The 25,353-nt window shown below is 39.1% G+C and overlaps 1 protein-coding gene across 6 annotated transcripts in view; it reads right to left on the bottom strand.

Annotated features, from left to right (window-relative positions):
* Positions 1-25,353, bottom strand: part of NR3C2 (nuclear receptor subfamily 3 group C member 2) — a 191,560-nt gene that overhangs the window by 77,169 nt on the left and 89,038 nt on the right. For all 6 annotated transcript variants that reach the window (XM_069012828.1, XM_069012827.1, XM_069012829.1 and 3 more), the window contains one exon: positions 3,170-3,309. In XM_069012828.1, coding sequence (XP_068868929.1) covers positions 3,170-3,309 — 140 coding nt within the window. The remainder of the gene's footprint in view (positions 1-3,169; positions 3,310-25,353) is intronic.

Raw genomic sequence — 25,353 nt, 5'->3', positions numbered from 1 at the left:
GTTCAGGTGAGGAAAAAAAACCCTGCAACCCTAGAAACTTCTGTTGTTGTGCCTGTGTTTCTACCTCAGAGGTGAAGAGAAATCTATTTTTTAGACTTAAAATTGAAGAACTAGCTTTAAGGTGAACCTCCTGGAACAGAGATCAACAACAGAATCTGATGTTAACCTTTGTATTTTTAAAAAAGAACAAGCTTCCCTATAACTGATACAATATAATTTTTTTTAATGCTCCCATTTTAAGTAGCCAAGAATCTCCAAGCGAATATGCAAAATAACTGGAAGAAAATGGTCATTTTTGCCGTAGTCTTTAGCACCATATGGAGATGAAAAAATGCCTTCCTTTTTCCTTCGTTCCAAGCCAAAGGAAGAATAAAAGATTAGCAACTTAAGAAACAATATAAATTTTGATTTAGGAGAGATTACCTCATACTTGTCTGGAACTTGAACAAATGAAGACTGAAAATGCAAAGCATAGGCAAGAACAGCTGTGATTTCTGACTTCAAGCCTGTTACTCTCCTCAGAGAAAGCTGCTTCAGTGGAAAAAAGGAAGACAAGCCTGGCCAGGTGCTTTAGGTTCCCTCACAGTACAGTGTATTTTCAGCATATGACTCTATTTTGATCATAAATTCAAGTTCAAATGAAACTTTATGATTAGCCATATCTGTAATTGAGGAAAAAACCCATACAATAAAATTAACCTCTGTAAAAATGTATTCTAAATGTATATACCTTAACTTTTGCTGTGATGCCATTAAGCAACACTTTCACAGTCTAAGGAGTTTTAGTGTTTGCAAGGCAGATCAAATTTATGTTAATGACAAAATCACGTTTCTTCATGCCAGCCTCCTGTTCATCAAGTTAGTCAGCAAAACATCCATGCCTACCTGATAATAAAACTGGTACTTGAATAATTTACAGCCTTGGATTTAATGCCATCTAAAATTACTCTTGAAATTTCACCAATAAACCCATTTTAATACTTTTTTTGGTCTACAGCTCTCCTTCTCATAAATCCATTAGATATTTCCTACAAGTTCCAAGACACAATTAACTGGGAATACAATTATCAGATTTATAATTTGAAATGCAAACTTTAGTCTCTCTGTTCTTCTCAGTTTCTTGGTTTTAAGTTCCAATACAGCTGTTATTTTCTGTTATAATCCCTCTGGTTTTGTAGTATTTCAGAGGAGCACAAAGGAATTGGCACTCAAAGGCTGTTCAAGGTGTGCTGACAACGTTAGCAATTCCAGCCAAGACCCAAAGAGCCGGGTGGTGTGCAGAGTTCCCTCTCTCCAAATCCCTCTTTTCTCTGTTTCCATGCTTTTTGACCCAATTTGTCTCCCCACTTCATAGACTGATAGAATGGCTGAGTTGGAGAGGACCCTTGAAGGTCCTTGAAAAGAGCAGGGACATCATCCACTGAGGAATATTTAATGGATGATGACAGAAATGTGTGTGTCCACAAGCCACAAATATTTAATTGTTTCAATTATTTCAAATAGGAAACCTCAGAAGAGGGTGTTTTATTGGTTCATTTTCCCAACTGAAAAATTTATGATGACTACAAGAAGCCTCTTATTACAAAACTACCTACACAAACTTATTTATAAGGATAGTGCCAGGATGTTTGAAAGCCAATATGTGTATTAGGTTTTACTATGTCCTTTTGGGGCTAGTACTCTACAATACATAAAAAAAAGTGCAAGCCAAGACAATCTCAGTGTTTGCCTAACAACAATGCTACTGGTAACATCAAGAGCTCAGTCATGTGCATACCAAGAAGTCTAGACAGCGCTCACATACCACTGGTAGGTACATGTATGTTCCTATAATAATTCTAAAAAATGTATTTTAAGCTAATTTAAAACACATCACATTTTTAGGGATGACAGGGCAGCTTTCTCTTTCATTTTTTTTTTTTTTTTTTTGCTTAACTTGCAAACTTTCAGTAATTACTGATCAGTTTTAATTACGTTTTAAAATGTATTTCTATGCCTGATCAGAGAGTAATCTTTTCCTAATGGCTTCTGAGGCTTGAAAACACAGTCTTGCTACTCTGTTAACTCCTAAAGGGACTCCTTAGTAATTTTTCATAAATTCCTGTACAGCTGGATGGGAACATCCATCCTATTATGTTGCAAAAGAAAGAGACGTAAATGTAGACAAATAGTACTTTGAAATTACAATGATTCAAGACTGGAGAAGAAGCTTTCCTGGGAGGCAGGAAAGGAGGAAGGAAGACAACAAAAGGTGCTGTCACTTCACACAGTATGTGCAGGTATATGGAAAGCCTCACCACCACCACCACCCAACCAAAAAATATCTCCTCCTGATTCAGGGGGCAGCTCAGATATGGATGTCTGAAGAGCCATCCATGATGTGGTGTGGAAGCACATGGAGGAAATCACTCAGCCAAAAAAAGGAAGGTTTTCCTGTTCACGTACCACATCAAGCAACTGAATTCTCAAGAAGAAGTTGGGGTATGAGGACATCAAGGGCAGCTACTGCACAACTGTAAGGGAAAATGTTTTCAGCAAGGGGAAACCTTTTCCATGTCCTTATAACTTTGGGAAGTTAATTTCAATTAGATTGACACTTTTGATGATAGATAGATAAATAGATTGATAGATATTACACGAAGTCTTGACTTCAATGACGCACAAGCCCTCCAGGTCTATTTAACAGAGAGCTAAATCCTTATTGCCATCAGAAGTAGATTTAATGATCACAGAACAAATTAATCACATCTCACACTGCCTCACTCTTCTCAGTGCACAAGCTGGACACCATATTAAGAGCCTATTTTTTTTTCCTTCTAGGTTTTTTTCATGAAGATAAATCAGTAAGTAGCTATCTCCTACTTCATCTGTGGTTGCAAGAACATTTACTCATCAGCAAAGACTTTCAAAAACCTATATGGTATTTATGCCCTTTTCATGTCATGAACTCTTATTATCAGACATTAAAAACCTTTTTGCCACTTGAAGAAGTTGCTTAAAAAGTCTGTAAAGGTCACTCAACATCTTTTTTTCATATTAACAACACAGAATTGTACCAACAGCCAAAACCACATAGGAAACATTATATGTGTGTACATATATTTCTTAAAAAAACAAAGAATAGATTTTGTCGTTTTGTGTCGATATTTTTTGTTTTCTATTTTCTTACCTTCTACTGCTCTCTTGAAGAAAACTTTACAGCTGCCACATGTAACCACCCCATAATGACATCCAGATGCCTCATCTCCACACACCAAACACACTTTGGAAGGTCTTGAAGATCCAGTTGATACACTTCTCAATGAAGAGCTGGAGTGAAAACAATTAAACAAAACAAAACAGCTATGAATATTTCAAATCACACCAGCCATAATACAAAGTTCAATTAAGAATTTATAACAGGTATATTGCTCAAGGCACCTAACAATTAGGAAACCACAACTCTTTCTGGCAGTGCCTGGCTGAATACATGAATTGCTTTAATTAGTAAGTGCAATATTTTTATTGTCTGTTTTAAACCACCCATAATATATCAATGTTAATGTGAGAAGTTACCACAAGGGCAGTAGAATTTATCGGTAGCAGATGATTAAAACTGAAAATAAAAACCAAACAGACTAACAAACCACTCTGGCAGCAACCTGGCAGCTATAATTTTTTTTTCTGTTTCTTTATTTGTTTGAAGCCTTCACAGCTAAGGAATACCTGTAAGGAAACCTCTAAGGCTATTTTATGAAGTAATGCAGCAAAATGGTATGTACTCCCATCTGTGCTCCTGTTTACCACTGCAGTAGTCCATGAGCGTATTTCTAATATTCCTGTAATTTAGCAGCTTACTTCTGATGTAGTTTTGAAGCCTATATACATTCTGCAAGTGCAGAAGATGCTCCCATATGCCTGTAGGTGCCAGAAAAGCAGCACTGGAGGTTCAGACCATCCTGAAGGTTTGCAGACAGATGCACCTGCAAGCCCTACTTCAATCATCTACCTCTGTCTTAAACTACAGGGCACCTTTTCCACTGGCAACTCTCAAAGACAGTGCTTTTCAAAAACAAGTCATATTTCCTGATCCTGTGAGTTTCCTCCCTCCCTTCCTCCATCAGGAACTGAAAATGCCACCCTAATGTAATGGGCATGCTTGGAGAAACACGCCAGATCCTGGAAGGATTCCTTCTCCATGAGGGAGATGAAAACTTTGGATCCCTCCCATGTCTCCACGGGGCTGAAGGGAGTCTCTCCTTCCACACAGCCCCTCCTCTCCAGGTAAATGTAAACTCTTGGATTTCTTACACATTATCTCTGTGAATGCTGCCAAACAACTGCAAAAACAACCCTGAAAGACTTCGTAACAGCGGGGAAATGATCAGGTCGTTCAAACTGCAGGTCACGGGCTATTTGTCCATCAGCCACCGGGAAACGAAGTCCACAGGTAGTCTTAATTCAAACACAAGATAATGAGCTTGCTTAAGAAATTCTAAGTATAAACCCTTTGCCTTTTTCCAAATTTCTACCTTCCTCTAAAGAGGTATGCAGAGGCCAAATGATTCATCCAGGGGGCACAGCTCGAATGTCACTCCAAATGAAGGACCGCAGCTCTCCTGGCCTACAGCTTTACTGCAACATCAAATCTAAACATCTGCCTAAATGACAGTGTTCAGATGTTAACCAAAATGTTCCAAATAGTATTCCTGTTCTTGTCTGCTCGCTAGTCTGTTAGATTTACTAGTTTTAGTCCTTGTGCTATTTATACTTTCATTACATAACATCACACTACTTGATAATTGCTAGGTGATGGCATTAGCTCATCTGTTAAGAGAGAAAGCCTCACCAAATCTATGTTAAAATAAGTTCTGCGTGCTCCAGTCACAGTCATACCTGCACATGCTGCATTAATTTACCCTAAGGAAAAGTAACTTTTCCAGGATTTGCCAAGGCTGTGCTGGTATTGAGCTCTGATGTGTTAAGGCAAAGAACTGGACCCTCTCCCTGTAGCATGTTCCATACTGCATGAAAAAAATTAGGCCTCCCATTAAACAAAATTCTTCGAAAGGTGTCTGCTTTCTAGAGAAAATGTCAATAACCTGGAAAACTAGCCTTGAAAATTTCTTTCTTTCACTGCAAACACCAGTATTTTCCCCTGAGAAGGGAAACTCTTCAATTCTGATGGAAGGCCAAAATGTCTCAGGTGATTTGTAATTTTGATGCTGCTTGTTCCCATTTCTTCATGCGACCGGCAAAAACTTTCCTAGTCTTTCTACCCTGGAAAAGGTCAGTGTACTTTTCTTTTAATATCTAAAAAAGAGATACTTTCATTAGAGAGCTTTTCCTGTAGAAAAATGGAGGTTTCCAGGGTATCACAGCAGTGTGCATGATTTTTATTTTTATATATATACGCATGCACATGCTTCTCTATATATACATACTGCATATATATATATGCAATTATGTATTATTTTTAGTTGAAAATAAATTGTCATGTAGGATTTGCAGAAGGTGGGAGAGCCTTTTTTTAGATACAAGCTACCCTACAAAATTGCACTTTCACAGAATTATTAGGTAAAAAAAAGCCAGCAAAGACACATTAAGACACCAGTTGATCCACGGCTATTATTAAATGCCTACCTAAGACGCAATCTATAGCATATTTTATGCAGGGCTCCTCTCCACTGAAGACTTGAATACAACTGAAAGGTACAGCCTGAATATGAAGTATGTATTCAGCTACTCAGCCACAGCATCACAGGTGGAAGCTTAACATTCTGGAATTAAATTGAATTAACTCCTTCTTTTATTCCGTTTAAAAGTGGAATATGTTAAAACACAAATGAGGCATTTTCATTCTTAATAGAAGTATCAAACATGGAGCTGTTCCCAAATACTTTACTGCAAAAATAACATTGATATTCACTGTTGGTACTTCAATCTCCTCCAACTCATGCCAGCTCTGGCTATGATTGTCTTAAATGAACAATGTTTGGCTTGTTTTTAAAATCTCTTATGTTCTCTTTCACCCATGCTATACGAGAGTATTTGCCAATTCAAAATGCTGTCGTAATACCTCACACAAAGGCAAAGTGGTGCAAATAATAAAAGGCTGAGCCCAAAAATATGCTCAGATCACAAGCTAAACCTCAGGATAACTCATTCTCTCCATGGAAGCATTTCTTTCCCAACAAGGCACACACAGATGGTTACACCTTTTCCTCCTAAATCTCTCTTCTTTCAGGCTGTCACCCCTTTCTTAGTAACCATAGTGAACAAGATCTGACTGATGAGGAACCTACCCCTTGGCCTTTATTTCAAGGCCAGACATCCAGTGTTGATGACATAGAAAAACACTTCCTTTATTCATCACTTTTATTAAACCAATTCTTTTTATTAATCGTTATAGCTTTTTATTCTATAATATGCACAGGCAGAAAAACTACACTAAACCCCCCACACTGAAAGAGCTTTTCCTGCATGCTCCAAGTTACATATTTCCTTTTGCATTAATTTTCCATAGCAACATGCCATAAATTTTTACCAAGTAATCCTAATGTAAACTAGCACGTAGGAAAAGTTACAGGCAGGTAACACTTAAGCAAAATATCAGTGTTCAATTCAGTTATTATAACAGAGGTAACTACATTAATTAAATTTTAGCTCTTTTTTTGGAGCTCAGTTTGATTTTTTGCTCCAGATAAGAAGTTTAGTTACAGCAATCCAAGTTACTTAAGTAACAAGTCATTCTCTCTTTTGGAATATCCAAGAGTTGGTCCATGTAACAATGAGTATCATAAAAAAAGATTAGAAACTTTACAATTGGCTCCCTGGAGGGTAATTAGCCTAGTGCCAAATATCTATTTGAATGGCACGCTAAATCTAATGACATATACAGGCCACAGCAGATTTGAGTCTTAAAATTCAGATCAAGTGAAAACACCGAATTTACGCAAAACCAAATCAGAGCCTAAAACCTATTGCTCTGATATTTAACAGGGTTTTTAAAAAAACTTTTACACAATGGACTGTTGTTGAGCCAGGACAATCCTTGTGGGTGGCAAGCTAGTCTCAAAATAAACTCCTAACTGAAAACACAAAAAATATGAAATAGTGCCATAGAGCTGGCTACTGATTCCCATTTTCAGAAGCCAGTGGCTCCCATAGGTTGACTAGGCGTTGTTGCTTTCATGCCTTTCTCATTATTTCTAATACAAAGACAAGAATAGGCAAACACACACCCCCACATAAAGCTCCACAGGATTCAAAGAAAGGAGATCTAACAGAGCATACATATTTTATCACAATGCTGTTACAGCCAAGGGCAGCATGGAGAGTTTAACAATGCCAAATGTTGTAAAACGGTTGCTTCAATGGCTCCAGTAACACTTGTCACGTTGTAGGGTATGTGATTAAGAATAAGCCTGATTTATTATCCCTAACAGTGCAAATGCTGGCAGTTAAATGCTGACCTTGACTAGCCATTGCCATCAAGCTCATTTGTGTCTCTCAGAGTTGGCTTTAGTAATAGCTATATGGAGAATTAATTAGAAATAACAGATTTTGTAAAGAAGAGTCAATAAACCCACAGATAATCCAGCATTTAAAAAGCTGATTATATAGGTTATTATGCTTTTCAAACCAGATGTCATACAGGAGCACAGTTTAAACAAACGATGCCTCTCTGATGATAAAATGAAGCACTCTAAAGAAGCATAAGCCACAATATGAATTCCAAAGTCATTTGTTCCAAGTGCTTTTATTATTATGAGATCTAGATGAGTCCTTTTTAATTCCACGTCATTGACTTTTCTTTTTCATACTGAAATTTTCTGGCAGTAAAACAAACAGAAGGAACCTGGGTATGCCTCAATAAATAAAGGTATGGAAAAACAAAGGTAAAAAGAATTTGAGATGATGGAATCATATTTTTTACACAAGAAGAAAAAAAAGTAACTGTAAGAGGAAGAATAATCAGGACATTCAAGATGCAAAGGCTGCCAGAAGCTTACTTCTACCCTCTCACCTCCTTTCTGAAGGGGCATAACGTCCAGCTAGAGTCATGTTCTACTGGGAACTAGTAGAAGATAGTCAACTTTGCACACAGAAATACTGAAACTAACCTTCCTCTGGCCCAAAAGAAGAGCTGGGTATTTCAATGGTATTTCACTTCTCTTAGCAGCTCTCCCAGTACCTTAATTTCTTTAATCCATTGTCCACTCAGCCATCATAGAAAACAGCATAACCATCTCATCTTCACACTGCCTCCATTATTTTTATGCACGTTCACATAGCAACAACAATCTCCCTGCCCAAGATAACTCTACTACTCCTTTAGAAAGTGTCATACTGGTCAAAAGCTGTCCAGTAGATTATTTGACCGCTCTACAATGATGGTAGTCATGACCTGCCCCAGTGCCATGTATCATTTCCCAGATTTTACTCCATGCTTCCCATTTTAATTGTCAATGCTAAAGTTTGACCAGCGTCAGTTTCTGCTTGTACAATCCAAATTTTTAAAAAGCTGCACTGTGGGAAGGAACCCTGGCTCTCTCCTATAACTACTTGAATAAAGCAGATTAGCAGACTGGAAAATGGTATTTCTTAAATGTCAGAGTATATAAACCAATCTTCTTGTCAGCAGACCAAGAAAGCAGAGAGAAGTGAAAGGTGCAGAGATGAAACGATCAGAATTTTGGAGGAGAAGGCAGTCACGTGAGACTTTGGGATGGTTGAGCTAAGAACTGCTGGAACCCAACCACCCCTGAGCCTCAGCAGCAACACTCCCAGAGCAGGCAGAGCAACATTTATCCTTCTTTGAGAGTATATTCTAAAGAAATTTTAAAAACCAAAACAACCAAACAACAAGCACCAACAAAGAGAATTCAGCAGCTGTCACATTACATTTAAATTAGTGGTCAGTCTCAATTATTTATTTTTTTTTTAAAGCACAGAGCTTTTGTATTCCAAGACAGAAACCCTTCAATTGTTCAAACTTCACCTCTTTTGAGAAATGCTTAGTGTGATGGAACATGTAGGAATTGGAAGGAAAGTGCATTTAGTTAAGAAAAAGCAAACTGAGAACTTGGATGGTGTTTTTCCTCAGCACCTCCAGCTTTCAGTTTAAGTTACTTTATTTAGCAATGCCTAAGGGTCACACACTGCACTTTCATACCAGGATCCTAATTATGATAACAAGCAAACTCTGACATGCACTAATAGAAAAGGCTCCAACCTTTTTTCTAAGCCCCACCAAATCGAAAAAGATGCATTTAGGATTTTAAAAAAGCATTTAAGTCCCAATGTTTATTCAGCAAATAGAATCTGATGCGTTCTGTGCCGCAGTCTAAGTGAACAGGTTCCTGTATTTAGCTTAACCTTAAGGCATATGTTGATTTTACAAAACGAAGCAAGTGTGCTATGCTCCTTCAGTTCCCATTTACCTTAGTGGATGCTGACAGGACTCAGCATCTTCCTCCATCCAGCTGTAAACCTTGACTTTTCCTTGACCTTCTCTACTGAAATATTTTGGTAGCAACTATAGCCAGCAAGCCAAATTTTACCCCCACATAATCGGTTGACTACAGAAAAATACAAACTTAAGCATCAGTGAAAGTGTCTTCTGATGGACTGAAACTGAGGAGCACTTATTTCCTAGGGAAATAAATGTAATTTTTACCCAGTGATTTAGTGATCTGAGAAGTATAACATCCTCCTACTTTTCTTCTGCAATGCACTTTTCTCCTCTAACTACTGTCACAACCTACCAAGACACAACTGCCCTAGGGAAATAAAATTTCCTTGCTCTGCAGGTTTTTTAGTACATAGATATAGTTATCTATTGAAATGGAATGGTTAACATAGATGGGGAGTTTCCTATCAGGAAGAAGCCTTCGGCTTTGGAAGGCACAGAACTCCAATAAACCTCAGTGCATCTGCCCTAACTTTTCATATTTGGCCCACTTATAGAATTAGTGCAGTTTAAATGCATGCAATTCTGGTGTTTGTGCTGCTGATTATAAATTGCTATGTATAGCAAGATAAGGCAGGAACAGTTTATCTGGAAAATTATCTGGTTAATTATTGAAAGTCTATTTGAGGGGGGCAGGGAGTATGTTTAACTCTTTCTTTTCCTGCACCTGCTCACTTGCCATAACTAGGAGGAGGAGACACGCAGCTTTGAAAATCCAATTTTTTCACAGCACCATCTCATTTTCCACTGCTGAAAACTATGTGAGCCATTCTGCACCCTGGTAACTCTCCTACCAGGGCACAGTAGTGTTTACCTGGTGAGGCTCTGCTGCCTTCTCAGTCAGAAACATTTTAAAGCTGCATAAAATGCCATGATTCACATGAGGCTCACCTGCTGATGGGGGCACCAGTGGGAAATCATTGCCATGAGGAATTTCAGGCAAGACAAGACTGCATTACTACAGTGCTCTGCTATTGAAGGCTTCTGAGACAAAGAAAACTGAACAAGCAAGGAAGGAGGAAAATATACATAGAAGGCAAATGCAGGGAGATGCTACCAGTAATAAAAGCATCTCTTTAAAAAGCCTCCTCTTCTCAAAAGAAAGCTAACAACTTTTGTTGAAGTGCTTCTCAGAGTCTAAACAAGCAACTCCTAAAAGTATCTGCCTTTGTTTGAAAGCTAATTTTATGAAACCCTCATTACAGCAACCTGAAATGACACTAATGACCAGAGCATTGACTGTTAATGACTTTAAGAAATGTCATTCTGTTGCAGAGAAAAATCTACCTGGTATGTCTGGCAATGGCTTGGCCCCAAAAGCCCTAAAAGAAAAACTGTATTAAAAATATCAGTTTATAACAGAAGCCACTTGGTCCAGTTGGACATACTTTCCTATTACCAACTGCTTGCTTTAACTTCTGAGTGCATGATATGCTTACAGAGAAAGCTACCACAGCATTAATACCCTAACCACAATATAAAAAGTTTACAAGAGTTCCATAATCAAATAAATTTTTTTCAAAATTAAATTATTTCATAATAGCAAAAAGTAAACTGAACTACCATCCACGGTCTCCTGGGGATTAAAATACCACAATAGAAAAACCTCCAGAGCAACCATGAAACCATAGGGAAAAAATGCACCAAAGCACAAAAAAAAGGTTACCATGGGAACAAAGGCTATTTTCCAACTTGTCACATAATACCCCAGTATGGCAGACCTTTACTCATAAGAGCAATCCCACAGGCTTAGGAAGGCAACATGTATAATTATTGCTTGATCTGAAAGAACCTAAGGGGCAAATGGAGTGGGGGGCTTGGTCTTTTAACTCCCTTATGCCCCCCCATCCACCAAGACAAAAATAGTGTGGATGTTGAAAGTGTATTGGAATTACAGCAACAGCGTCTGCTGTATTAAAAATACCACACAGGAACAGAAAAGACAAGTAGGAAGGTCTGCACACCATTCTAAACTTCACAAACAGGACACAGGGGAGATGAAAAGCAACAGACAGCTCGCAGTATCATTTAGTATGAGGTACTAACACAGAACTGAGTGCTAAGACTCAAGCCCATGAGTCTGTCTTTTAGAGAAATTCCTGACATGAACAGACCTCAGTATCTTGCAAGATGCAGGGAGGTCTGTGCACATTTGTAAAAGGAACATTGAAAAAATAAATAATTCACCTATGATGATCTCACTAATCAAAAAGTAATAGTCCTTAATAAGGTTAGGCACAGATATTTACGTTTTACTGGAAGTTTCCAGCTTAGCACTTGCTTCAGATGACACAGTAAGTGTCAAACTCCAACTTTACCACCATCTCTGATTAACAGATATTTTAAAATACTAATAGTCACATTATTTTGAAACATGTTCTGTCACTTCTAAAACCACTACTTGAAATAATGATGGCTTCTTTTTCACTAATGTTTTTCCATATTTAGGAAATTCGACCTGTTCATGGTGTTTTAATGCACGTCACTATTATTTGATACATGAAATAAGAGGCCTCTTGCAGCTCTAGGTACATAGATGTGGAAGTCATTCGTAAAGTTGCCTTTTCCACCCTCCTGGTCTCACAGCCCAAACCAAACATCTTCCTAAAACTAGAAGGTAGAATTTCCACATCTATTTTTACTGATCCTGTCTTGCTTAAAGAATCACTTTCCTTCCCAGTCTCTCTGGCTCTCAGGTTGCTTACCAACAGATTGCAATTGGATCTCCTCCAATAATCACGATCCCAGCTCAACCTGTGAATTTTTTCACAGGTGAAACAGCCTTTTCAGGCTCCATATATGCTTTTAAAAATTGTGATGATTAGCAGAGGACACAGCAAGCAGCAGCTCCAGTTCAAACAGGGACATCACCTCCCACTTGTCCCACCTCCACTATACAGCAACAATTTGCAGAGATCCTTACTCTTACATTTACCCCAAGGTAAGTTCACTCCCAGTGACAGTGATATTGCAACTGCCACATTTATTTGCACACTTCAAGTTCCTCTGTTTTCCCTTGCCTGTCATTTACATGGAGGGTCAGGCAGTGTAAGCCAAAAGAGAGGTACATAAGTGAGTATTCAAGAGCCCAATTTCCCATCTTACTCCTGTAGGAGGATTGCAGATATTCTTTCCATCCTTCTCCCTAATATAGAAAGTCAGGTAAGTTAAACAATGGGCAGGGTGGAGAGAAGAGAAATGCAAGTCACTCATCTTCATAGAGCCTTCCCCTCTTTCTTGCAAAAGGGCTTGTTTTCAAATGGACACATAGAAAAAGATGGTTTAAACTCACCATCACCAGTTAGAAAGTCACTGCAGACTTGCACCCACGAGAGCAATTAGGAAGACAGTATTGTCAGAGCATCTGATCTCAAACTCCAGCATATATATAACCTGCATGTGTGCAAATGCACTGACCACACTCATGCTGTACAGCCTTCAGAATGACTTACAATTTTCCATTTCACATAACCCTTGGATTTAAGTATAATTTTGCCTATTTTGGGCACCTGGAAACCATGACAGAGGAACAGTTTAGGTGATGAAACAAACCAGCATCAGATCCAAAATGCAGTTATTCAAGGTTCAGCACAAAAGCAAAGAATTTCAAGCAGAAGTACTACTGAATCTTGGAAGAAACAGTTTTAGAAACTAGATGCACAGTTAACATTCCAGAATCCCTTTTAAAATCAACAATAATTACATAATAGGAAACCTCTGCTCCCATTAACTAAATAAAAACTCTATTGATAGCTTGTCGAAGTAGAAGGTAAAATCAATGGCATGTGTTTTAAAAATATTCCAAACCCCAAGTCCTTTCAACTCCCCTTTCTCTATTTTCACAGCAAGTGTAACTGCTGACATGTAATACAGCTATACTGTATTAAGTAACCATAAATTTTAACTTTTAAATCAATTAAAATACTCCTCCATTATATGTCAGAATGACAAGTAATAGCCTGCTGAGTGCCATGGAAAATTTTGGTCAAATAGCAGATGAGGGCTGCAATCACTGACTGATACCTAGAGCAAAGGCTTTTGGTAACTCTCCCACAAGCAATCACAATTGCTGACAAAGTTCAAATTTGTCTTGACAGGATTGTCAAGGCAAACTAGAAACGTTCACAATTGCAAGTCAAAGAATTCATTTTTATTCAGCTGAAATTCACTCTACTGCTCACATACTAATGATACACAGGACTGTACCTACCACTCTCTCCGCCTGAGTAGCTGAAACCCAGATATCAAAGACTAAAGGAAAATGGGAGCACCAAGCAAAACACAGACCAGGAAAGTTATGTTCTACAACCAACACAGCCCCAGTTCATCTCCTAAATCCTCTGCTACATATTGCCAGAACTCTCTTACAGTATATAGCAGGCCTTCATTTTGGAAGGCAGCTTGCATTTCACTTCAGTGGGAATAAGAGCTAGTAATAATTAAAATAATTACAATTTTTTACAATATTTACAATAATTAAAAATACCACTATCCCTCCCATTTCAGGAAAAGGATGTTTAACTGTTTATGAACAAAAGCATATTACTGTAGAGGGAGACAGTTTATGAGCATGCATAATTAACTGCTTATGCATAAATTTACACAAGTTATATAGAAATCAAGGTGTGCAGCAGAGTGAGCAAACATTGTTACTTGCTAAACCATCACCCCCCCCCAGAACCCACTTGTGCAGCATGTTTGTGGCACAGACTTTCAATTTCCTTTAGCAAGGACTGCAATATTTACATTCATTGTTATACCACAAATATTCCTCACTGACACAATGGTCCCACACAGAGCCAATTAAAACCAAAGAACCTGGTGACACATTCTTTGCTTCATTAAGCAGTATCATGGAATCACTGAATGGACTGGGCTGGAAGGGACCTTGGGACTCATCTAGTGCCAGCCCCCTGCCATGGGCAAGGGCACCTTCCACTTGACCACATTGCTCAAAGCCCCATTTAACCTGGCTTTGAATTTCTGCCTATTCCAAAACAATCTACTTTTTTTTTTTTTCCCCCCCTTCTGTAGCCATCAAAATTATTCCTGTTAAAAACAGGTGTGCAATATGCAGAATAAGCACTTGGGGAAGAAAGAAGATGACTCAACACAGAATAAGCTTTGAGCAGCCACGTTTTCAAACGTTGCAGCAACCAGAGTGTAACTTAGTTTTACCACACAGCTGGAGGACCCAAGAAGTCCCCACCTGCACACCTTCAGGCTTCAGACTACTTCACGCCATTCAGCTCCTGGCTCAGGAGCCCACTGCTCTCACAAAGCAGTAAGAGACCTACAGTTCTTACTTCTATATTTGCTTTTCGTGTTCCTAAATAACATACACAGAATAAAAAGTAGAGCTCCAAAGTATATGAAAATTATTTGCTATTTTTAAAAATTATTAAGTTGTTATTCAAGAGCAGGAATAACAAAATCTTGTTTCCTAGGTCCTTCTCCTTCCTGCTTGCAATGTTTAATAGGAGAAAAATGCTAACTAGCCCCTTTCCTCTAGTGGGGGCACTAATTGGGTGCCTTTCCTCCCTTCCAGTCACTTCTTTTAATGGAACTGGTAAGAGATAACAGCTGAAACGGAATAGCTGTAATAGCTACCCCACTGTCAAATTTAGTTGGAGTTGGCTGACATTCAAAACTTATTAGGTGGGAACACACAGACAGCTCAGTTACATAAAAATCTCCTTAGGCTCTGTCTAGGGGTCTGCTGAACTTGCTAATGTAAACCAGTAACTTTTTGCAGCATGTCATCAGTTATCAGATACTCATCTGATTCACCTATTCTTGTTTGTTTTCCCCAAGTGTTCTAGTTTTGCACTTGTCTATAGATGTCTAGTTATTGAATTTGCAAAAGCTTGACCACACTGGAGAGCGTTGTTGTCTTTTTCGTGGTTTTGGACTCCAAATATGGAGTTTCCTTGAAGACATCCTTGCATTATTTCCTGGACTTGCCTCAGAGCCATTCTGATTTTAATGAGACCATACAAAGCAGCTTCAGGCAACACATTGTCCATCCCTTCCCTTGAAAATCTGTATTTGTGCTCCTGTATCTACAAAACCAGCATTTCTAAGCTGCTTAAAAACACTTGTAAAAACTTGACAAAACCTTTTCCAGGCTTTTTACACCAGCAAGGACTCAAAGACAGTCCAAGAGGAACTCGCTAATGCTTGGGAGAAGCAAGGCTGTTATCCAAATTTCACAGTCATACAGAGGAATGTTAATAAAACTAAATGCATACCAAGCACTTGTTTGAAGTTCAACGCTTCTTTCATTCCAGAAACGCTGCTTTAATCTCGCAAATGCTGCTCTGCCTTTTGTTACCCTCGCTGGTGACTGTGTTGTCAAGTGCAGCGCTCAGGCAACTTGCTGCAGGAGCAGCACAAATTGCCTACAAATGTCAAGCCCGTGAATGTCTCCCAGCAGAGCCAGGCTGAAGCAGCACCTCAAGTCTGCCTCACACAAGCGCTCAGGCCAAGCTATTTGGCAGAATAACGTGGAGAGTCAGTCCCTCCTGCTCTCAGACCTTGGGGAACCAACTGCAGTGGCTGGCAGAGAGCGGCAGGCTGCAGGTTAGCAGCCGTGCAACCTTGGATCTGGTGTGAAAAGTTGGAAATTCCCCCAACCCTGAGACACAGGGTGCAGTCTCCCCTATCACAGCCACCAAACAGGTCAGGAAGCAGCCCTGCCTACAGGACACCGAGGTGGATCAGGGCAGGGATGAAGACTCGTGCCCATTTCAAAGAGGAAAGCTGTGATGTTTTGCCCCAACTGAAAGCACACACCAGAGCTCCCAACTCTAGGGCTTGCCCAAACAGCTGAATTTTGCCAAAGCCTGAAGGAACCCTTGAGATCAACGGTATTAAAGGCTTTGGTTTGCTTGACAAAGAAAATATACAGGCCTTTATTCTCAGCTTTTCTGAGATTTCCCTGGCTGAAAAATTGCATTAACTGCTCCTCAACCAAGCTAAACCTTCAGTCTGCTGACCATTATTCCAGCAAAGGCAGAAGTTTCTTTTTCCTGCAAGAAGTGAATGAATGCACCATTTTCCAAGGCATGAGCTCTACTCTTTTTGTAGAGTTGAATCTCTGCATGCTTGAACTCCTGAGGAATCATCTGCTTGTCCTTGATGTCTGCAAAGAGTCGTGCCTTGGTCAGGCCAGGTGGTGCTCTCTGACCAGAAGTACCGCAAGTGCCTGCTGCCCTTCTCTGCAGTATTCACAGGACAGTCAGAAGAGCTTGTGCTGTTTTGTTGCCTGCTGTTCTTGGCTGGGTAGGTCGGAAAACTTCATTTAATGCTTCATTAAAGATGCTAGATAGAAATTTCAATAAACTGGTGAAGTGTTCACTTCATTGATTTGGCTTTTCCTTGCAGCTGGTTCTCAGCATTTGACATTCTTGACTATGGACCAATGCAACACCACTGAATTTTCAGCCACAAACAGCCACAGAACTTCCAATCTGTTCTTATGCCTTCTCTGCCATTACAGTTTCAGCTTAAACCAATGGCAAACCATCCCACTGCCCCTGATTTTTGCAGGAACTGCACATGTAGCCACAACAAATTCAAATTCACGGTGGCCACAGTGAAAGCAGAGCTGGCAAACATCACTGTGATGGCTCCTTAGAAACACTGGTCCCACCTGGCAGCAGAAGGTATAACAACCACACAAAAATTCAGGGAAAGAACAGAGTAACAGTGGCTTTCATAAATATTGTAGATACTGCTTAAAGCACAACCTCCAAATAATGCAACTGCCCATGCTCCTTAAGGCATTTAGCAGCTATTTTAAAATTACTATGGTTGCATGAAAAGAAAAAAAAAAAAAAACACCCAACAAAGAGAGTCTAAGTCCATGAATGAATATTGATAAACTGCTGATCGTGATGCACCATAATTATTCTTAGAGCATGAGGTCACAATCCTAAATTATGAAACTGCTGAAATAATATTTTTAAAGTTTCATCTTTCCCTTATGCATAAAAATCTCTGCTAAGCCTGCAAAATCTTGACCTTAAATGTAAGGACATTATGCTACTTTAATAAATTATATAGAAGGCTTGACTTGTGATCAAGAAAATATTAAGGCTTGGGTTATTATATTTTACATTATTTCTTTACTCATTAAACCTGAAGAACTTTCATTAAAAATAAAGAGTAATTCAACTCACTGACATATCATTAACAAAACATGATATACATATTTAAATTCCAGTGCTGTGAAAGATAAATAGGGATAAACTGGATAGTTTAAATCCAGATGATGTAAAAGAAAAACACAACCTTATATATAAAGAACATTTTAACTTAATCCAAATCTATTTTAATGGGCATTATGCCTTTAAAAAATAAGTTTACAGAAAAAAATTGATTACTTTGGATACTGTTGTTTTAAGCAAACGCACTCCAGCTCTATACTTAATCAGAAGTAGATGGCAAATTTTGTCAGTGTCTCCTACTCCTGTTGAAAATTTGACATCTTGCTGCTGTTGCTGATGAGGCTGCAGTGGCCTGTCTGCACGACTGAGAAGTTCCCCACCAAGGCTGTTACTCATGTGCACAAGTACAGCCATGGCTCCAATTAACTATTTATGAGCTGTTCCACTGCTCTAGAAAAAGTGCACTATCAGAAAAAAACCTGCTCATTAGAAAGCAGCCTGTTAAGGTATTTTTAAATATAACAGTGCAATTTCAGTAGACACATGCACATTATTTTTTAAGAAAAAAAGGAACCAAAGCATTTTCCTCTGGAGCTGAGTGGTTTAAAATTTTAATGAAGAAAGGATTTAAGATTGTATTATAAGAAACAGCATCTCATTGACAGAAATGTAGTTAAGATAATCCTCCAAATCTTTCCCATTATATTATTTCTGTGCTCTTTTACCTTAGGCATGCATATGCTTCCAATGAGTCTGAAGACTAGCAGGGAAAAAGGGACTGGGTGCTGCTTCCAAGTGACTCCTCCTGTAAGGGAATCTCTGCCACAGCTTCCCTTTGTATCCACAATGCTACTGGAAATACCTGCGCTCCAAAGCTGAAACTCCTCTCTCAAATGGAGCAAAATTTAAATAATTTAAGTGAATAAGTGGCAAAATTATTCTCTTCTGATTATGCTAAGCAGATGGGGCGGTGTTGGGGAGAATATGGCAAACCTGTCCTGGTCAAACCAACTCTATCAACCACTCTAAACTCTTGAGAGTGCTCTGAGGTGCTTGGCTATTACTGATAGCACAGAAAGATTATATCCAGTACTTTTGTATTACTACAGTCCTCAAGTCTTTCAAGAAATTCACACATGTAAAACAATCACTACTACCTGAAGCTGTGTCCTTCATTCCCACTTTTCTGCAATCTCCTTATTAAAAGTACTCCAGAAGCCATCTCTTACCAATGCTCTACCAGGCAGAGATATTTTGGACAAACCACAAAAAGTATTTCATAACTAAATGATCAGATTGATGGGTGACACTGAAGCACGACCTGTCAAACTGTTACTGAACTTCACCTTCTAAATTACTGTCTACCCAGTTGTTTCAAATGCATGTCATTCTGTTAGTCCAAATGAGATTGTTGCTTAAAATACTCCTGTGTCCCACACATTTGTTCCTGGAAGGTAACGTGATGGAGGCCATCTGAAATTCCGTCTGGCATGTTTACCTGTCTCAAGCCCTCCCTTTACTTTGCAGCATCCTCCCGCCCTGCTGCCAGTTCATCAGGACAACATTTTCCTGCAACAAAGCATGCCAATAACCATCACCTGTGCGACAACACGCTACCTGGAGAAACTAATAAATGAAAAACCTTGTTGTAAATTGCTGACACCTTCATAGTAACTTACTGCTCACACTGGATCTTAACATTCACCCACCCACACGTCCAGATCTCCGAGGATGACTTGAGGGATCCAACACCTCACCAGCTTACTTCTGTATATTAACGTTGACAGCCCAACAGCCCTTCTTCCCTTTCTCTCTCTCTCACCTCTCTTCTCTATGTCCTCATAAACAATGCCACCTAAAAATAAAATGATATGTGAGAACAACAAAGGGCAATACATGAGACAGTCCAGCAGCAGAGCCAAAGTATGACATTTTCAGCTGCTGCATGCTGCTAACTCCAGCCCTGTTAGGGCCAGCTTCAAAACTGTCTCAGATTAGATACCGAAACACAGTTCTGAGCTGCTCCGGAGTTTTGTTTTAGTTTGCTGCCAGCCTGCAGAGGGGAGCTAACAGGGCAGAGGACAAATGCCATGCATGAAGAATAATGATCCTCCCCCACCACAAACCTCCTTCATTCTCTACAAGGGATGTATGAAATACAGGAGAGGTCATATAGGTACACACTGAAAGAAAAATAGAATAAAACAGTAATAATAATAATTTGCTCTTGGTTTTCCTAGTAAGACAAAATTGGTGTTGAGCTGTGTGATCAGCACCTTAGTATACTACCATTTATATTGTTCTTTTCCTATATTTTCTAATAATCTTCCACCCTTTTGCCTTTCAGCTGAAGGCAATCTCTTCAAATTTCATGCATCATGGAGTCAAAATGGGTACCAATGTTTAACAATGATTCCCTGGAATCTCTTGGGAGAAGAGAAGGAAAAGATAAGGAAGAAAGAAATTAAGGAGTATATTTAATCCATTCTCTTATCATTTTACCATAACATGGAGGGAGGGGGAGGAAAACGAGGAAGTCTAATTTAGTTGTCTGAATGATATATTGGAAGCTCTACATGCTTCCAAGGCTACTTCTAAAGAAAGTTTTATGCATATGCAAGTCTGCTCATGGAAAGGTACCATATGCTTATAATCATTTATCCTTTATACAATGCATACTTCATGAAATTTGTATGGGCTTCTTTTCCCTTCCCCACCCCCCCAACAGTGAGATTCACAGATCTGGAAGGATGTTAAATACTAAATCTGCAGAAGTTCATGACAGTCTATGGCAAAACTCCATTTTACTTTGGATTAAATATACTTGGTGACATTCCAAGCAAGCCCGTCAATACGTGCACAAAGGGGCTCACTGGTTCCCCCAGGAGAGAGATATCACTTGTTTCCTCTGTGTGTGCTCCCTGAAGACATTTGTGTATGAATTGACAAGGATGTTATCTTGATACACAGAATCTGCAAGTGCTAGAAATTGAATGTGCTCAACTGAGACAGGGATTGAACGTCCCATTCCAGAGTTACAAGCACTGACTGCACTGCTGTGCAAGTTCTGCTGCAAATTTATGTATGAATTGAAACAGGCAAGAAAGCCCTTCCCTTAGCTGGATGTTTACTGCTTTTATAGCTAATACTCCAATTATTTGAGAAGACTTTACAAATTGCAAACAATTCTTCACTCTCTTTCCATCTCCCTATTATGGCTAGGGATGAATACATAAAATCTTTTAAGACTTTTCCTCCATCTTTGGTCAGAATCTATTAATTATTTCAGCTTGCACTATCCCTTCTGCAGCGTTACAGCATCATTGAAGCATTAAACTTCAATATGTTAAGGAGACCAGAAGAGTTACATATACTTTTCACTTCTAAGCTTTCACTTCAAGAGTTTTTCCTCTTGTGACTGCCTTAGTTTGTATTCCCTTCCTCATTTCCTCAAGCTTTTCTCTCAAGGTTCAGACATTTTCTTCCACTCTTCTGTATGCTAAACACATCTTCGGGTAGGATTTAAAGGGCTTGGATGTCAGGTATGTAAACTATTTTTCCTTTAAGAACAGAATTGGCACATTAGGCTATTTCAAAAATAAGTGCATTTCAGGTTGAAACTTGCCTTCAGGTTTTATTCTCTTTTATCAGCAATGACATCTCAATAATCTTGGCTATGGTGAAATAAGAAATGATCTATTTATTCAATATTTTTTTTTTTCCTCAAGTATGTCATCATGGAATTTGAATATACTGCACTATGTATGTTCATACATTTTTCAACACAGTTTCCCAGGTTTCTTTTAGATTTTTTTTTTCATCTAGATACAAAACTTGGAGCTTGTTTTACCTCCTCCCAGCTCAGTCAGAAATTATATATGCAATGCCTGCACTAAAGTCAAAATACTGTCTTTGGCATTTGTGGTTGTCTGCTGAAGCTGACTCCTGTGTATAACCCCAAAGCAGTTTATCCCAGACCTTTATTCAGACTAAAGTGACTGTGTAATCATCCATAATTCAGAGGCAGCACCTGTTGGGTTTGTACTAACAACTCGATACTTAAGTAAACTCTTCAAAGCTGGAGCCAGCAAAAATACCCTGCACTAGCAAATCCTACACTGTTGGAACTGAGATTGGTTTCAGTAAATTATGCCAGTATTTTCACTTCCAAAAAAGAAAAAAATATAATGAACAGGATAATCTCCAGGCAAGATGTTCAAAGTTTATAAAAAAAACAAGTATAAAAACATATGCTTAGAAAAGTCAGGATATCAGTTTGGTTAAAACAAGGAAGACAACTCCTATCCCACAACCATTTTTACCTCTTCCTAAACATTTCCTCAATTCCCAGCAGAGCACATCCAAGACTAACACCTAGTCACCCTGCTGGGCATTGCTTTTCAGACAGCCATGCAGAAAGCAGTTATGTAATATTTGAATCAATGTGCAACATTCAACACAGCGCCAGTTCTTCACAATTCCCGTTTTTAAATGATCAATGCAAAGACTCTACACAGACCCATGTATGCATATCTCAAAAATCTAGACTGGATAGTCAAGAGACATTTCCGGGAAAGAAGACTGGTAACTCAGCTTTCTGACACAAATCAAAGTCAAAATTCTGCAAACTCGCTTACCAAAAAGCAGGAATTGAAGACGCATAAAGCCAGAAAAAACAGTTTTGATGCCATCACAACAACTTTGTAGGTAGCCATGGTTGCACAGGAGCACTGCCCCCCATGAGCTCTAGGAATACCCCATAGCACTGGAAAGTCAGAGCACAAAGGAGACTGGTTAGCCAAATTCTCCAAGTGACTTGTATATTCAGTGAAGGAGCCAAGGTTTTTTAGCATCATCTTTAATCACAAATGGAAGTCATCTCCAGCCTGGTGCAGCTTATAGCAAGTTAAAAGGCCAGTCCAGGAGCTGAGGCCACCAGGTTGGATGGAGTACCATTAGGATGCCTCGGCCCCAGAGACCATGGGGCCTTGGAAGTTGGTTCTACATGACCAAGCTGCCACATGCACCACAAAGGCTGCTTTGCCTTAGTGTCACAGGTTCAGTGATCACGGCCAGACTTCATAAATATGTATTTATATTAAAACCCTTATTATAACAACAAACGTAAGTAGGTACAAATATATGAGACAGTACCACACTTTGTTGGTTGGGTGTTTTTTACTGCACAGCACTGTTTTACTTCTAGGTCTCAGAATTAGGAAAATATAAAATATTAAAAGAAGTAATTATGGAGACAGGTGGGACACAGCAATATTTCCTTTCCGGTATTGGTTTCCTTGAAGATTAATACTGGACACAAACCCTTAAATCAACTCAATTCTATGGTACTTATAAATTTAATGCTGCCTTCTTACTGCATAAATAATGATCTAATTAAGTGGTTATAAAATATGGAGTCTGTTTCCTCCTTTTTTTCCCCCTAACCTCTATCTTGAAATAGACCACTGAGACATCAAACAGAGAGACAGCAATGAAATGTCACAAGGAACTTCTACTGACACAAAAAACCACACAGCCAGAAGAATCCATCTTCCTGAAGTCTATGATAGCTATCAGATACATGCTCCCACCTCACCAGATATGAAATAAATAATAATTTATAAAAAAGAAAAATCAACATTTAAGCATACTGGAAAGGGTCCCATGCTGGCCATCTCAAGGAAGATGGCAGAACAACAAAAATCAACCTACCAGTGTGTTCCTGGGGAAACAGAAAACAGGACCAGAAAGTCAAATAACTGTATGTCAGGGACCTGTTTCCCTCTCTGAAACACTTCTGAATTCTGAAGGAACAATATTCCCTTATGCCAAATGGACATGATTTCTTTCTGTTATCAGTCCTTTGAGACGGGATAAGCCTTTGGTATAGTTAAGAATAGGAACAGAATCCCAAGCCATCCATTCTACAACAATATTAGAAATTTTCTGCAAGGATTCTTATTTCTATTCATCAGCTAAAGAAGTTGACAGATAAGTCTCGAGCTCTTTTTATTAAAATCTCCAGGGACATTTTCATTTCTGGTTTATGGTGATGTGAATTTGCCCTGCCTCTGCTTCGGGTACTTGGGTTTCTGAGCCTCAGAATTAAAAAGCTATTGATTATAACCAAATTTATATTCAATTTGAACATGGAAGATTTTACTTTTACAGGGACTATCAGCACAATCAAACCCAAAGCTCTGCCTCTGAAGATGCTGTCTGCTATGGGGCCAACCCCTGCTTCCAGGAGAGTGGTATAGCTGTGGCATCACTGAGGTAAGCAGTATAAGTAAGTGTATAATCTCACATTATATAATCCAGTAGCTGGATGGGCAGGAAAGTCTTGGTTTCGTAGTCTTAAAGATCTGAGTCTCACCAAGAGCCATGACAAAATTCCTACCAAAATTAACGTGGGTCAGAAATCCACTTCATGACTGGCACAGCATCCCAGAGCAGCTACTGGGATGCATCACAATTAAGTCCTCCCCTTAAACCAACCCCCAGCCACAAAGCCAGAAAAAGAACATGAGCAATGATCAAGCAAGCAGCCAGGAGGCACACACACGCTCCTGACAGAAATTTTATCCTCAAAAAAGGGCATTTTTTTGCAACTGGGCAAAAATAAGCTTAAATATATTAAATACTAGCAAACTGCACATATGTTGCACTCCCCCTTCTCCCCCCCAAAACCTAAGATCAAGGGAGTAGATTTTTAACTCAAATTTCAGTTATATTCCCCCTTTCATACTGCAATGTTTTCTGGTTCAGAGTTGGAGAATGAAAACAAACAAACTAACAAAAGCACCACAAAAAATCAAAAGCAGAAACCAAAACCTGAAATTGCCTTAGGATACAGCTTTCTTTAAAACACACAATGTTGGTTGAAGCTAGGGAATAGTTAAGCAGTAATTATAATTTACAGTATGCAAAGAGGAACTGTAATAACTGTACATCTGGGCAGTGGGCTGAAGTGGCAGAGATGTTGTTTTATTCCCTCTCTTCCACACTCCTCAAGGACATGGTAGCTGGCATTTAAGAGCAAGCAGAAAGGTAAGCACTCACAGTGTGACAGAGCTCACATGTGAAGGAACTACATCCAAGTCTTTCTAAAATGCCATGTGTGTATGTATACACACACACACACACCCCCCCCCCCCCCCCCCCATATACAGACAAGTCACCAAATAAATTATCTGCAAAGTTTACTTCTCATTTGAAGGCACAGGCTTGCCACTGCTGGGAGCCAGAAGCTGAATGCTGTTAAGATGCAGACTCCAGTACAACTGGCCAAGAGGCAGGAGCTTCATGGAGGCCCCCTGCACCTGAACTGCACAATGCTGGTACACAGCTCTCCAAAAGATTATTGAATTACAGAGTTACCCTCACTGAACATCCCTGTGCAGTCACCTGCCCTGCCATGGATAGAAGATGACACAGTTGAAAGAATTCAAAAGAAAGAACAAAAGCCCCAAAATCCTCCTGAAAACTAACGTCTGGTATGTGCTCAGGTTGACTACAGGTTCTACAGTTACAACTGCAGAACACCATAAAATGTAAGAGATAATATATTAACTATTCCTGCCACCCATTTTGCCTTGTTTAATTTTGTGGCAAAGTAACACCAGTGGAACAGCAGCTACAACTAAAGCTGCCAGACAGCTCTCCATTTACTGATACAAAAAATTGTCTCAATTTACTTTGCTTAATACTAAGCATTAACATTTTACA

This window comes from Aphelocoma coerulescens, chromosome 4 (genome assembly GCF_041296385.1).
Source record: "Aphelocoma coerulescens isolate FSJ_1873_10779 chromosome 4, UR_Acoe_1.0, whole genome shotgun sequence".
Classification (NCBI taxonomy): domain Eukaryota; kingdom Metazoa; phylum Chordata; class Aves; order Passeriformes; family Corvidae; genus Aphelocoma; species Aphelocoma coerulescens.
The sequence above is the reverse complement of the archived record's forward strand: the minus strand, read 5'-3'. Positions and strand labels throughout refer to the sequence as shown.